General features: G+C 38.6%; 1 protein-coding gene across 3 annotated transcripts in view; it reads left to right on the forward strand.

Annotated features, from left to right (window-relative positions):
* cntn4 (contactin 4) overlaps nucleotides 1–16,850 on the forward strand; it is a 318,997-nt gene that overhangs the window by 183,685 nt on the left and 118,462 nt on the right. For 2 of the 3 annotated variants that reach the window (XM_047347049.1, XM_047347050.1), the window contains exon 6: nucleotides 14,975–15,178. In XM_047347049.1, the coding sequence (XP_047203005.1) occupies nucleotides 14,975–15,178 (204 nt within the window). Of the gene's footprint in view, nucleotides 1–14,974; nucleotides 15,179–16,664; nucleotides 16,792–16,850 lie in introns of those variants that run through there. The other variant, XM_047347051.1, reaches the window with a different exon arrangement.

The raw sequence follows: 16,850 nt of genomic DNA on the forward strand, positions 1-16,850 counted from the left end.
GTCTTCCGCAAGTTTTGATATATTTAAATAATGGCTCTTTTACATAACAAATCATCAGAGTGCACGCTGGCAGAGTTGGACTTATTTTCTGCCCGATGATGCAGCTATCGATTGAAGATAAAATTTACACCGAGATCCAGCGTTTATCAGCAATCACCGATGGAGGCCCGATCGAGTTTTTCATTCTGGGAGACGGAGAAAAGTATCTAGATCTCAATGATACGCTGTTGCATCTCAGAGTGAAAATTACTAACGAGGATGGAACAAACCTGCCGAATGATGCACCTGTAGGGTCTCCTCAACTACCCGTTAAACACCATCTTCAGTCAGTGTGATGTCACTCTCGGAGATCGATTGATTTCACAATCCAGCGCTACACATCCATATAGAGCCATGATTGAGACATTGTTAAACTTTTCTGAGGATTCTTTAAAAAGCCAGTTTAGGTCTGGTCTTTTTTTCAAAGACACTGCAGGGGCTTTGAACTCTATTGTTACAACTAACGGCCCTAACCAAGGTCTTAACAGCAGAGCAGGCTTTACCGCAAATTCCAGGGAGGTACATCTTCTAGGACCCTTGCATGCAGACATATTTTTCTGCGAAAGACTTCTTTTAAACTCTGTTGACCTCAAAATTAAACTTACAAGAGTCAACGATTCTTTTTGTCTCATGGCCGCAAGAGACTCCACTTTCAAACTTAGGATATTAGGAGCATCTTTTTTCATCAAAAACGTTACCGTCTCTCCAGCTGTACGACTGGGTCACACTACAGCTTTAATGAAAGCAAATGCTCTCTATCCACTTTCACGTGTGAATGTAAAAACATATTCCATCCCTGAAAATTCAAGGGTATGCAACCAAGACAATTTTTTCTTAGGTATCTTTCCCAAGTATGTGGTGATTGCTTTACTGGATCATGACGCTTTTACAGGAACACGCGATCTCAATCCGTTTGACTTTAATCATTTTGATATGGAATATTTAGCCTTATGCAAGGATGGTAGACAAATTACTGCTAAGGCCTTCCAACCCAATTTTAACCAAGCAATTCAGTGAGAGAGTATTACAACTTGTTTACGGCTACAGGACGGCATCTAAAAGATCTTCCGCTGAGTATAACACGTGAAGAATTTAATCAAGGATACTCTCTATTCGCATTTAATCTTAACCCGGGTGAGGACACAGATGCTCTATCTCTACTTTCCAGTGGGAATTTAAGATTGGAGATGCTATTTAGGCAACCATTGCCTCATACAACCACGCTGATCATCTACGCTTGTTATGACTGTATTTTAGAGATTGATTCAAAGAGGCGTGTGCTGGTAGATTATTATTAATCTAATCAGACATGAATAATCATGAAATTGAGGATCTACTGCATCATCTGCTGGGAGATTTGTTTTACGGTGTATGGGCGTGCGACCAGCTGCCGCTGCTCGCTGACACATTCACATGACCCGCATACTTTATCGTGAACACGCATCCTTCACACATGCCTGGAGAACACTGGTTGGCTCTGACTCTGGAAGAGAATGGCGAAGCCAGCTTTTTTGACTCTTATGGATTCCCTCCGAATTTTGATTTCTACCCATCAAGCATCGTAACATTTTTAAAAGACAGATCATCAAAAATATTGTATCACAATAACCAGCTTCAAAACACTCTGTCCACAGTGTGCGGTCACCATTAAAAAAATACCAGAAATGTGTCATTAATCAGAGTTCAGCATTTTTCACTCACAGTGTATGCTCCTTGGAGATGTTCCAGGATTGTTATGGAATTTAAATTGTGTTTTTTTTCTGATTTTAATTTCTGCTTAAATTGTAATTAAAATGTATATCAGTGTGTGTGTGTGAAGTAGAGCATGATGGTAGACATGAAAATATAATAAAATTGTATTGAATGAAAGAAATAGGTTACACGTCTCATTTACTTATAACGGTTTATGATGAAAATGTGATCCATCGGGGAGGTAGTATTGTTTTACGAAGAGACTTTTTTGGCTTCATGGTAGTATTTTTAGGGTCTTCCTGCTCGGATCTCGACCAATGGGAAGAAAGAGTTATCTGCTTTTTTCTTCTCTGCTTAATGCGAGTTCTTTTATCAGCCAACAACCTGATGATTTTTCTTTGCTTCTTCAATTTCCAGTGTTGAGAGGGTGATAGTTTAATGTAACCTTTTAAAATATTCAGGGCAATCTCACACAGAGCCTGAAGAAAGTCGGGAGAGCAGGATGCGAGAATATCTTTACATTTCTGTGGACTGGCTTGGTACAGAGCTCTGAATAATGGGACATTCCTTTTTATACGTGCAGACATGATGGCGCGCTAGTATATTCAACTGCAGTTTATCTCTCGGGTTCTTAAACAACACCATATAATTACAGTTCAAACTAATAGTGCGACTGAACTTTCCCTGATGAAAAACATTCTGAGTCAACATCATGACACTCATATTACGATGGTGACGAAACTGGGTAAAGACCTTCATCACGTTTTCATCATCTGAGGCTTGAGCAATAACATCGTCTAGAATGATCAGATGATTCAGGAGGAAATAGGTTTTCATCTTCAAAAAAATGAGGCAATCCTTCCACAAATTTAATATTTTTATTCATCTTCTGCAATTCAGCATACATCGGCTGAAAAGATGTGTAAATCCACACAATATTTTCTGGAACAACATCCATTACATGGTTACAATTTTGCAAAACACTTTTTACAAAAAAGGTTTTCCCGCAACCGCTGGGTCCTATTATCATACATGAGAAAGACGCTCTAAATCTAGGATCAAAATTAACCTCCTGTAAATCGGCAGAATGCAACATTTTTATTTTTTTATTTTATCTTCCTTCTTCTTCTTCTTATGCTCTAATAACCAAAAGGCAGAGTTGTCCCGTCAGAAAAAAGGCATCTCTTGTCATACACCAACCGAAACCTTTTAACAAATGCAGCATTTCTTAAGAGGAATCTGTTTTTATCCCTCCTGATTGTGTGCTGAGGAATTTCAATGACACCCTCACATGACCCCTCTAAGTAGCCCTTGACCAGCCCTTTGATGCTGTCCAAATTGACCCTCTCGCTGCATTCATGCATCTGAGTGATGCCTTTAGCACGTATCACTAGCTTTTTCTGGTTTTTGGTTTGATATGCATAAATCTTGGGTCCTGTTGATGCGAACTCCGAAATGTTGTCTCCCGCGAGCTTGTCAGTAAGATCACCCAGATAATTTCCAAGCTCCAAAGGAGTTTCACCACTTTTTGTCACATAAATCAAATATTGATTGAGGATCTCCCTCAATCTGATCAGGGTTGACTGCAACCTCCGGATTGAAATTACCGCCATGTTGCCCAGTATGATCAGCGGCGTGTGACGTTGAAGGAATTTGTAAGTCAGCTGATTCATTTTGCTGAATGCTGGGTGGAGACGGTGCTCTATTTAAATCTTCAACAGCCTGTTCTAATGAGTGTAAAAAGTCACCGTGCAGATTTTGATTTATTACATTTTCACTGTTGTTAGCAGGAGATGCATTTAACCTGATGTTATCTGCTACTTCTGCATTAACGGGAATTTCACTGAGTTGAGCAACAACATTCCTTATCTCATTCAGCGCATGTGTGATCTGGCTATCCATATTAACATGAGTATCAGAAGAAGAAGAAGAATAAGACCCATCTGATTCATTTTGCTGAATGCTGGGTGGAGACGGTGTTCTATTTAAATCTTCAACAGCCTGTTGTAATGAGCGTAAAAAGTCAACGTGCAGATTTTGATTTTTTACATTTTCACTGGGGCTGCACGGTGGCGCAGTTGGTAGCACTGTTGCCTTGCAGCAGGGTTCAATTCCCAGCCAGGGATCTTTCTGCATGGAGTTTGCATGTTCTCCCTGTGCATGCGTGGGTTCTCACCGGGTACTCCGGCTTCCTCCCACAGTCCAAAGACATGCCAGTTAGGTTAATTGGTCACTCTAAATTGCCCTTAGGTGTATGGTTGTATGTGTGTTGCCCTGCGATGGACTGGTGACCTGTCCAGGGTGTACCCCGCCTCTCGCCCATAGACTGCTGGAGATAGGCACCAGCTCCCCCGTGACCCACTATGGAATAAGCGGTAGAAAATGACTGACTGACATTTTCACTGTTAGCAGGACATGCATTTAAACCGATGTTATCTGCTACTTCTGCATTAACAGGAATTTCATGAAGTTGAGCAACAACATTCCTTATCTCATTCAGCGCATGTGTGATCTGGCTATCCATATTAACATGAGTATCAGAAGAAGAAGAAGACCCAGGGATCAGTTTAAATTACCCTGATATCAGCGCAATGTTTCAGTAACAGTGTCTGACATGCAGCCAGAAGCGTTAAACTTGATGCTTTATTACAACGGTCACGTAAGGATAGGGAAACTCTCTGTCTCCACTGTTACTGTCCAGGTCTCGATGAAATCTGCTCCACCATCAACGTTGCCTCTGGAAAGAGAAAGAAAAAATAAATTACTGAAATATACAAATTAATTCAGTAGGTAAATGAGTATAAGAAGAATTAAACTTACCATTCAATAAACCTCTAACAAGCTTCGCCCTGGTATACAGAGCACAGAGTCGCCGTATTTTCCTCAATTTAAGACATTCTGTGAAACAAAATAAAGTTACCTTACAATGCAGGTCATTTGAAAAAAAAATCTGGTTTCTGTGAAGATTTGGATAGAACAGAATTTGAAATACTATAACTTACTCCGTACATGGGGTATTTGAACGGTTCTGGGAGGTTCCAACTCTTCCTGCACTGAACTGGTACAGTTCTGCTGAATGTTATCCAGGCTTCTGTTCTGGATTAAATCATTCAATATATCTGTAAAATAATTTATCAGGGGTTTAAACAAGTCTGCAGTATCGCATAGACCTGTGAAAACATATGCATAGAAATATATATATATATATATATATATATATTTTTTTTGTTCATCTGGCTTTTTTTTTTTTTTTTTTTACTTACTCTCCTCTTCCAGAGCTGTTAATTTTTCCGGTGCACGGTCAGGGGACTGTGGCACATGAATGGCTCTTCCATGTTTAGCTGGGATCGGATTGTCTTTTTTAAAGACAAGTTTCCGTCTCAACTTTGATTTTTTCAGAGGCAGATGGTTACAAACGCTGACCTCTCCAACGTTCACGAATACGTCTCTTGTTAAATCAAAATAGCATTCATCAGTTGACTAAACCAGATGTTTTCGCAGTTAATAATTACCATAGCCGGACTGTGTAAAAACGATGCCATCCAGCTCGTCACTCGTGGGTTCTAAAGAATATAAGTTAAACATTATTATTATACAACGAGCATTCAAAAGCACTTAAGGAATTCTTAAAGATGAATACTTACTACTGAAGATTGTGTTGTATTTCTCGATAGAAGCAGAATGTTCACTACCTTCTTCGTTTCCTGAAATATATTCCAACATTTTTTGTTTCTCTTTACAAGTGTTCTAAAAATATTTCAGTGTAATTGGTTAAAAATAAACTTTTAGCTACCAGATTTGAACCCGATCTCCCAGTAAAGATTGCGTTGTATCTCTCGATAGAACCAGGATGACTGACTACGCCACCTTCTCTGTTTCCAATGACGAAATCCTATCAGCGCGCATAGTTACGCCCCTTGGTCACACACCCCCGAGACACCTCAGCAACAGCGCAGACGTGTTAATTCAATAAACAGGGGATGTGAATTCTCAGAGACAATGCTCGAGACTTTGGGCCAGGAAGGAGCACAGTCCTCTTAATTACTTTGACTACAGTCAGTGTGAAGACTTTGTCTGAGATAATACACAAGAAACAGCTGCGGATGTCTGAGGTCTGATCACCTATTCAATAAACAGTGGATGTGTATTGTCTGAGACAATGCTCGACACTTTGGGCCAGGAAGGAGCACGGTTGTCTTAATTACTTTGACTACAGTGACTACAGTGAAGACCTTGTCTGAGACAATACACAAGAAACAGCTGCGGATGTCTGCCTTAATTCAATAAACAGTGACATGTCTGAGGACTTTATAACCTTTATTTTTTATTTTTTCAGTTTCTTGTGACGTTTTACATAGACATACAGGTTACAACCTCTGGCTCCCACGTGGGATGAGGAGAAAACTGTTTTCTCTAAATCCTCAATAAGTATTGCTCTAAGATGAAAAAAACAAAAAGCTTAAGGTAACTAAAATTATCATCCATTTTACCAAATGGAGTCTCTCATGATTCCAAACGTCTTTTAGCTGTAGTATCCATTTCTAATTTGGAAACAGCATACTGAGCACTCAAACTTTTAGATAATTCCATGTTTGGCTTACTTTTTAACACTTTTTTTCAATTTATTTGTTTCTGTTTTTTAGATCATCTCTGCAAGTTGCTGGTGCAGATTAGATTACTAAAACATTTGAGCAGAGGATGAAAGGTTCTGTATATACTTTTTTGTCTTTCTTGGGGTTTTTTTTAGATGTAAAAACATCCATCTAAATAACCCTTGCGTTAAAACAAAATAAATTAACAATTCTGTCAGGTTCTCTCTTTTTATCAGAATTTAGTGTGACGTGCCTGCATTAACCTGAGTGACTTTTAATTTTATCAGAATTTTGTGTGATGTGCCTGCATTAACCTGATTGACCTTTAAAGTGGATAAACTACATATTTTGTTTTTATGTGTAAAAAACATCTAAAAACATACAATTAGAAAGATTCGCTTCCTTGTAATGGTTACGCCACTGGAAGTCCCGCCACCGGAAGTCCCGCCCTAGGATGTCCCGCCACCGGAAGTCCCGCCCAACTGTCAAACTTTTCACACCTCGTTTGATTGAAGGATGTACATTTAGTCTCTCTCACAGCAATCAAACAGTGAAAAATCAGTGTCCAAAAACATTAAAATAGCTTCTGAAGGACAATAAACATGTTCAAAAGCTGCAACATTTATTGGAAAAACAGACGTTTTTACACAGCAATCATCATCATCAACTTTATTTATAAAGCACTTTAACACCTGCCACAGCTGAAACAAAGTGCTGAATATTTGGGGAAAACATATGAATTATATTGAAATTATTGATATTGCGACAGTAAGTAAGCCACAAAAAAAAAACAAATGACTGAGGGGAAAAAGGACTTCTGAAAACATTTAGTCCTGCACTGTGTTCCAGGCTTCTGGCATACACTCACACCGTTTTTGTCTCTTTTTTTGAGATGCCGGGGACAGAGGTATAAAATATTCTCAAATACTTCCACTGCTGTGTAAATGCAACATTTTTAAGTCATTTATCCTGAATTTAAAAAAACGATTCCCTTTAACATGCAGTGCTGCACCCATACGTCTTGCCCTGAGTGTGCGTAAAGCATCTGAGTGACAATCTGAGTGACAACTGAATGACAGCCCTCTAAGAGGCTAGCGGTTACTGTTTGCTAATTCTCTTGTCTGTTTAGAAGTTTACCAGTAGCTGAACTGTTATTTTAGTTAGTGGAGCATGGTTAGCTAACCCACCACTGCTGATTATTGTAAGCACTGTTATGTTTTTCAATTTAAAAAGAAATTTGAAAAAAAGTTATTTAGAGTTTCTAAGGAGAAACAGAAAACAAATATAATCAGTATCAGCAGGTCAATGCTTCATAAATCAGAGATCGGAAACTGGCCACTTAATGTTTGATCAGTGCATACGGAGGACTTTCCTTGATTAAATTCCACGTCACATATATGACCCTGTTAGACATTTACAAGGAACCCCTCCTGTTTATAAGAGACAGTACTAGGTCATGTAATCATTATTAAACTTGGAACATTTGCTCTAGAAGAAGTGTGGTTGCACAGTCAAGGCCAAAGAACGTCAGTGGTTTAAAAAGCTGACTTTATAATTGTCAAGTTTTCCGACTGGAAAGGGTTTGGTTAAGAACTTGTTTTTTTGGTCATCCTTTTGGTTTAATAAGACATATTCAGATTGGTCACATTCAAACATTATAGAAAAATGTAATGCACCACTTGGCAGATACCTATTTTATTTATTTCTTCTTCTTGCTGACAAAAACAATATGTTCTGTTGTTCTTCATACTTGTCAGAACTATTGAATGAGCTCATATAAAAATTCATGGCCTCTTTCAGAAGAGCCTGTGGAGCACAGCTCAGGGGATGGCTTTAGTAGGAGGATGAGAAGCAGGACAGTACCTGTATTTTCTTCAGATAAATTAATCACATTACAGGAAACAAAAACAGGGCTTTGCTCTACTGGGTGATGCCACTGATCACTGGGCACATTTCTTATATTCTATCTAGGCTGGTAGCATAAATTGGGATGGGCAGAAAGCTGATAAACTAGAATTTAGACTGTAATGTACAGACAAATTGTCATGGTACTGCCACAATTTTCTGTCCAACCTTATTGTTAGATTTTTTTGTTGTGATAGACCAAATTAGTTAATAGTTGTGAAAAGGAAGGAAGGTTATGTATTCACAAATAAAAAACAAATTGTGCATTTGTGTTCAGCTCCCCAGAACTGCCTGGGGTTAGGTTTCTATCAACATAATTTGATTTAGGCCTTTGCTTTGACTGGGCTATTCTAACACATGAATATGCTTTGATTTAAAGCATGTCATGGTAACTCTGGCTGTGTAGGGTCTTGTTCTGCTAGATGGTAAACATCCACCCCAAATATTGACAACACATATATTTCCATGAAATCTAGTTGAAGACCACCAGCCTTTAGGAATGGACCCTACATGCCCACAACGTGCTTCCAATATAGTCTTTTGTGTGTGTTGAAAAGGTATCAAAAGGCATTAATGGTGTACATCGTTCACCTTGGCTGTTTGGTGGTTTGAGGCTATGTTCTACAAGGGGTTAACACCTAAGCCACTAATTGGTTACAGATAATTACCTACTATCCATCCTGAGCTTCTTTACTTTGAATAGTTCTGTTAGGCTAAAGTACTGAATGCTCTCTGTAAGGATTATTGTAATTTATGTTCATGTAGCTCTAAACTAAAAACACATGGTTGCCAATGTGCCTGCATCAAACCATGGCATTTATTAGTGTATGCTTTTTGAGAAAGAATGACAAACTAAAAATTATGCACTTTGTTGATAGTTTGTAGATTTTGTGACGAAATCTTTTCAACAAGAAGATACAATGCTATTTTAGATTGACAATGACACCAAACAAAATAAAATAAGTATTACTTTATATTGTGCTGCACGGTGGCACAGTTGGTAGCACTGTTGCCTTGCAGTAAGAAGGTCCTGGGTTCAGTTCCTGGCCTGGGGTCTTTCTGCATGGAGTTTGCATGTTCTCCCTGTGCATTCGTGGGTTCTCACCGGGTACTCTGGCTTCCTCCCTTCCGCCTGTTAGGTTAATTGGTTAATCTAAATTGCCTTTAGGTGTGTGTATGCGTGGTTGTTTGTGTGTTGCCCTGCGATGGACTGGCGACCTGTCCAGGGTGTACCCTGCCTCTTGCCCATAGACTGCTGGAGGTAGGCACCAGCTCCCCCGCGACCCAGTATGGATAAGCGGTAGAAAATGACTGACTGACTTTATATTGTAAAAACCTGGACAAGAATGACTTTTACTGATTGTATGTTTGCTTCATAAACAAAATACCACAAAAAATACTTATGCTTTTTTCCTTTTCATCTAAGGATGAGGGCAATGGCTCTTCTCCTGATGTATTTGATAAACAACCATAGTTTTAAGCTTCCAGCAGCATCTTGTGAACCATCGGTAAGCATGTTTAAATGGACATAAGTATTTGGATTAATGGGCCAATCAGAATATTCTGAATATACTGCATATTCAAGATGTTTACTAAATTAGAAAGGTGAATGTAAACATGTACCCTGAAGCTCACATGGCTTTATCATTAGTAGGAATGCCTGACTTTACAAATATGGTTAGAGTTTCTAGTAAACTCATGTCTTCCTTCAGGTGATGATGTTTTCACCCTGTGCACTTTGCTTAGGTGCTAGCCTAACAAAGTCTTCTTAATGTGACTTGTTAATAGTTCATCTAGTAAAATATATATGGTTCCATTTAGTCATGTACAGACAGATTTTACAGAAAAAGTTGATCTTCTGCCTAATAAATGTAGGACTTTGTACATCATAAAAATTGACACCTAGTGTTTCAGCTGCTCTGTGTAACTCTCCCAGTTGCCCTGTGTCACATGACACAGACAGACCAAGCGACTGACTTATTTAAAAAGTGCTATATTAGGCATACAAGATTAAAAAAGCAATAATGTTATTCATCAATTTTTTGTATGTCCTTCATCCTGGTAATGTGTAGCAATTAAGAAACCATCCTCTTCACATTTAAATTTGCTGAAATATAGACATAAATAGCATCATCAGTGTCCATCCACAGGTGCTGCAGCTTAATGAAGTCATTCCCATTTTCAGTCTGTCATAAAGGCTGTTCAGGTTTTACTTTATTGCGTCCCCATCTTTGTCTCTGTGCTCCATCTGTGCATTATCACAAATCTGTCTGGGTTTGATCTTAGCTGTGCAAAGAGAAGGCCATGTTTGACTTGCACATCTTGTTCTCTCTCTGAATATTCATTTAGGTCTGTCCTTTGAAGCCACTCCTTCGTCTCCTTTTCTGAGTGTAGCAACTTTATTCATTGTGACTCCTGCAAAGTGATCTTTAACCCGGAGGGGAACCACAAAGTGAGGTTTGCAGGCTCTGTGTTCTGTGGAATGTTGTTTTCTTTTCTTTTGACAGATCAAAAGGGATGTATTAAAGGATACTGTTGCTTATTTATTAATTTTAAGCATCCATTACACGACCAAAATAGGGCAAAGAAGCAGCTGTGTTGCCATGGCAGTGACTGTAAATACCAAACAGCCAGATTCCTTTTCACAGTTTGTCTGTTTTCCTACCACAGAGCTGAGCAGCCTGAAAAATCAATGCCCCGGATTATTTTCTTGAAGCCTATTCAAGCCAGCCTCGTGAGGCATCTCATTATGCCTCCTGTCTCTGCGGCATTCTGCAGCTCACGTTGTGCCGCGGAGCCATAAGAGTTTTATACATAGAACAAGAGCAGGTGCAGCCATAGTTCAGATGCACTGTAGAGGAAATAAACACAAACAACATGCCCTATCCTATCTAGAAGTGTCCCTGGTCCCCACGGATCTCTGCTGTGCCATCAGCATGAACAGCAGCCACACCGGAGCCTGAGCTCCAAACCATGATTACCACTACTACTACTTTTATCCAGCAGTAGAAGGGGATCCTGCTGGCATAAATGGCCATGAAGGTCAGAGAAATGCACAGAAAGGTTCCTTGATGGCTGTTTTGTATAATTTCAGGGCTGCTAACAAGTGCATCTCAGAAAATGTGCATATTATCCAAAAGTTCTTATTTCAGTAATTCAATTCAAAAAGTGAAAGATAAAGTAACATATTTCAAGAATATATTTCTGTTCATTTTGATGGTTAAAGCTAATAAAAAAATTCAATTAAAGCTAATACAAAAATCAGTTTCTCAAGAAATTTTTATATTTCATAAGACCAATAAAAGAAACATTTTTTAAGAAGAAATGGAAAGTATCCCTGTCTTGCCTGTGCAAATTCTCAGTCATCTTTATCATGCAAATTACAACAGACTTAAATCGAAGGCAACCAGGCTTTTGCTCACTTTTTAAGAAAACGTATGTCAGCTTTCCAAGAGTCTTTGTCAATTCTGGAGGCTTGCAGTTGAGCAATCTGGAGTTTGGGAGGTGCTGTTTTTAAGCACATGGAGGCCCATCCTCTTAGGAACATTCTAAGTCAGTTGCAAGTCAATGACCCGTCCATCCTTCCCCTGGGTGATTAGAATCAATTGTTTGGTGCGATTTATTGGGTAACCTGAATCATGATAAGACCGCTAATGTAATTTCTTTGAAATGAGTTTCAATGCAGGGCTGTAAATGCTGGAAAGCTGAAACTGCAACCTTTCCCTTTGGTTCAGTTTCTCTCTTCTGACAAAGATGGCTTCTTTCACCCATCTCTCAAACAATCTGTCCTCCCTGTCTAAAATCTGAGCATCATTGTCATGAAAACTGTGTCCTTTGTTTTTGAGGTGCAAGTAGACTGCTGAATCCTAATGTGTTGTTTGTTCTCTTGTGCTGTACCTTGCATTTATGTTTGTTTTGTCAGATGTAGAAGTCAGAGCAACCCTGACTGGACAGCATACACAAAGCCGCTCAGCTTTGGTTTGTGTTGTGGCCTTAAGATGAACCAGTTTTTGTCTGAGAGTGTTGTTAGGTTTTACCTTCACCTGTATGTTGTATTTTGAGAACATTCTCTTGAGTTTCTCAGAAACTAATGTTTTTTGTGTCTCTCTGTGTTTGAACCTGTCCTGTTTTTTCTGTCAATTTTATTGGCTGGAAGTGATTTCCTGATGTGCTTGTGTTCTTTTTGTTTCTCCTCTGCATTGGTGGTAATGTTGGTGGTAATGCCCAATAACTTGGAATTCTCATAACAGACAGTTTGTGTTCCAGTGAGGGATGTGAATCAAAATGCATTGCAGGTATTTATCTGTGTGTTTAGGTTTCCGGTAAACCTCAGTGTTGAGACTCCCATCCTCCTCAATGTTTGCAGCATAGTCCATAAATGGCCACATGTTTTTAGCATCCTCCTTGGTGAACTTAAAGTTGCTGTCTACTGAATTGACGTGATTAGTGAACGCCTCAGCTTCTTGGATTTGAATTTTGACCCCAGTGTCATCCACATATCTGAACCAGTGAGTTGGTAGTGTTCCCATGTAAGAACTGAGTGCTCTGCTCTCCAACTCCTCCATGGACATATTGACCACAATGGGTATGACTAGGGAGACCAGGTACACCCATGTTCTGTCTGTAAAGATTGTCTCTGTACTGGAAATATGAAGCTAAACAACAAATTTGACCTTCCAGCTGCTCCAGCCATGTCGTGACAGTGTTAACTGCCTCTGATGTAGCGATGCAGGTCAAAAGAGAGGTGAAATCAAAAGAAACAATGGTTTTACCTGGTACCAGTCTCAAGTGTTGGACCTGAAATCTGTGGAGTTTTGAATATAATGAAGAGTATTTCCAACCAGTGGAGCCAACGTTGTTTTGCAATGTTGTATGTAACCGAGTTAATGCTGCTGAAAACAGGTCTGAGTGGGACCCTTTATTTATGAACCATGTATTATGTATTGGAATTCTATATACAGAATGCATGGTATGGCCTTCCCTAAATACACTTTATTGTACAAAGGACGCCTGATAGCTTCCTCTCTTTCCAGTTTTTGGATGTAGTCTGTTACTTTCTGTCTGTAGGTGTTTGTTGGGTCCATTTTTCAGGGCTTTATAGGGCTCATCTGTTTTGTAGGACAAGTACTTGTTTGAGGTGCGTTAAATTGCCTCATTGTGAGAACACCTGTGTACTAAAATAGTTCTACCAAGAAGTTCCTGGCACCACAGTGGTGGGAATCACCCCTTGTCTGTGAATAAGCAGCATCGTTAGCCAAGATCTTCAGTGGATGTTCTTCTTTGTGATGGCGTCAATTACAAATTCCGAGCCCCTAGTCTTTCCCACTATTGTGCCAAATTATGGCCATAATATAACACTTAACACTTGTATTAACATCTGTTTATGCTTATTCTCATTTACAGAGAAACCTAATCAGGGGTTAGCTATGCTAATTTATTGAGAAGCGCTAGTAGCTTAGCCATTAAAAAGCCGAACTTTAATTGGTAAATCAGCTCAGAAAGCTGCAGAGCTGAACTGTGAAACGGATAACGTGAAAATGTTGCTGAAGAGTCAATCTCAAGACCCTATGTATTGATGACTCTCTCTGATCTGCCACCTCCTGCTCAGTCAGCACAGTTGGTGATAACTAAATAGAGATGAACCTCATGAAGGGGTGACTAACGTGCAATATTTCTGTGTTCACATATGGAGCACGCATGATGCCCATTTCTAGAAATTGTAGGACTCTAGGTTGTAAAATGAAGTTTAATCTAATTTGAGATGCCATAGAAACCCTCTGCACTGCAATAATTTCTGAATAACATTTTTGAAAAGCCTCTAAACCTTTCAACAAAGCCGATGTCTGCGGTTAAATTATGAAACAGCTACCAGAGAAAGTGGCCACAGTGTGTCTTGTATTTTGAAATTTAGAGACAGTTTTTCATCATCTTGTCCATCTGATGTCCATTTGTCTCCATAGAAAAGCTAACTCAAACTAAATTGGATTATTGACCAGGTTAATGGAGTCTTTGAGTGTAGCTCATACTCATTAATCATTATTACATAGTAGTTACAGAATATTATTCTCCTATTAAATTCTCTGTCAGGGCATAAGATGCAGTGTCTTTGTAATCACTTCTCTTTGTTTTAAAGTGCCTGGTTATCTCAAATCAGAAGCCTAATAAAACAGGTAACTGCATAAACTGAGGTCCTCTGTCTTGATCTGATCAGGTATGCAGAAATAATAATTAAAATAAATAGCTTTGCACCTTTGCATACCATTTATAGTGCTCAAATGCTCCTGATATCTGGGAGAGTGGAAGCCTGCAGGCTTGCCAGTCACATTATATTACTTATGGATTTTTTTTTAATCATTTGTTTGAACATATTTATATTGTGAGAGAATGCAGAGGTTCAGTGGTGGTTTTTGCAAGCATGGTGCCCTGGGTGAGAACCTCCTCCTAGAAACGTAGCCTCAAAAACATCAACTTCCCTGACAAAGCCCATTCAGCCACAAATACAAGGAAAAAGTACTTTTTATTATACAACTTTTTATTATACAATCATAAAATTATAAATAAAAATATATATTTAAGAACTGATTTTATATGTAAATGATTATAGAGTAGAGATTTCAAAAACACAAACATAGGCACCATCCACTCCTGAATGATCACACTAATAAGCATCAGTAAACTTCTTCAGAGTTTTTCTAATAAAATCTGTTTTTATTTAACCAAACAAATTCCCCTGTCTGTGCCCACAGATCTGATCTTTTCTTGGATCTTCAATGAGTACCCAACGTTTGTGAAGCAGGACACTCGCCGGTTCATCTCACAGGAGACGGGGAATCTGTATATTGCCAAGGTGGAGCCTTCAGATGTTGGAAACTACACCTGTGTGGTGACCAACACGGTCACGAAGACCCGTGTCCAGGGCCCGCCCACTCCGCTGGTGCTCCGCAGTGATGGTAAGAGCTGCTTATTATTAACACTTTTTGCTGATAAATTAGCAGGTGGATGTTAAAAAGGACATACAGTGGATAAGATGTTAAAAGGTTTTATATGCATCTGGGGGCATTCTGACAGAAGGTCTGCAAACTAGAGTGTACTGCATGTTTCTCCCACTCCGTTTCATACTCATTCATGCTGCACACTTAGTCTATATTAGTGTTTGTTTATAAAGCTGAAAAAGGTAATCACCCTTAATGCATGGATTTGAAATGTTTCCATACGCACTTAATTGTTTCAGATCAACAAGCTAGTTTTTAGATCAGGAAAATATAATCTGAGTTAATGCAAAAACACGTTTTAAGATGACGCTTGTGTAAATATAATTACCGCCTTGTTAAATCATAAATCAAGTGTGATTAATCATATTTTTTGTTCATTGTCATTCGTCACACCCAGACCTGCGTCCCATGAAACTTGCAGAATCAAGAAATCACTTTAATAAAACCTGTCTGACTAACAGAAGTAGGCTAAAGGATCTCAAAAATCAACCCTTCAGGCTTTGATGTAAAGAAATTCAAGAACCAATTGTTGAATTCTACTGGGACTTTAAAGATTTATCTGTGGTGATCAACTCCAGGTCTTTGAAGTTTGCAAAATTCTTTGTCATCACCCTAATCTTTAGCTTCCTCCACAGATTCACAGAGGAATTTATATAGAAAGGTTTTTTATGTGTCATCAATGTCCATTTAAGAACAATGCATTGTCTGTATATTACAGAATTTATTACCGTCTCATCATAATCCTCTTGCTGCCAATCCTAAATCCTTCAGGAGGAGAACCATAGTGATTGATAAATCAGATGGATTAGCCACTGTATATATCTCACTTTGTGCTACTGCAAATCCATGAAGTGACAGCTGTGGGCATATATTAAAATAAAAAGAGCTTATTTTAACTGTCAGTTAAATTAGCTGTGTATATGTGTTTTTTGTTTTTTATAAAAAAACAAAAATCTAAATAATACATATTTTTTAAAAACCTTATACTTGTGTGCAGCAACAGTGTATATGACATATTTATTTTTTACAATTCCAATAAGCAATGTTGTAAAATGGGTCTCTTTTAATGTCAGCCAGTTTTAAGGTAAACCAGCGGGCATAGTGAGAATTAGTTATTTGTTCCCCAGTGTGAACTTAAACATGACAAAGCATTTACTGTTTCAAGTGTAGTGCTGTGATATAAGAGAACATTCATGTAAGGAAAATATAATAACTACTTGCCTAAGCTTGCCCATGTCTACAGTCAGAGCACAAAGTTTCGAACAACTGGAACTGTGACAAGAAAAGGCTGGACAAGAAGCAGGATGGTAGAGGAGACCCAAAATAATCTTGAAAACTTTTTAGAATACTGCAGCAAATAATATCTTGGCATTATCTTGTTCCCATAACAACCATTTCATGCAATTTATATTCCAACTGGTTGTTTAAGAGAGATAAGGAAAAAAACAAAAAAAAATTCTGGCCTAACTTTAAAAAACATAATAATGTGGAGTTTCTTGAACACCACTGGGACTATATAGGAACTGGTCAGATGAGACTGAGGTTGAGCTTTTCAGCAGCAAACACTCCAGGTGGGTTTGGCATGTAACAAAATTGAGTATGTAGTATCCCCACTGTTAAGTATAGGTGA

This window comes from Girardinichthys multiradiatus, chromosome 20 (assembly GCF_021462225.1).
Source record: "Girardinichthys multiradiatus isolate DD_20200921_A chromosome 20, DD_fGirMul_XY1, whole genome shotgun sequence".
Lineage (NCBI taxonomy): Eukaryota > Metazoa > Chordata > Actinopteri > Cyprinodontiformes > Goodeidae > Girardinichthys > Girardinichthys multiradiatus.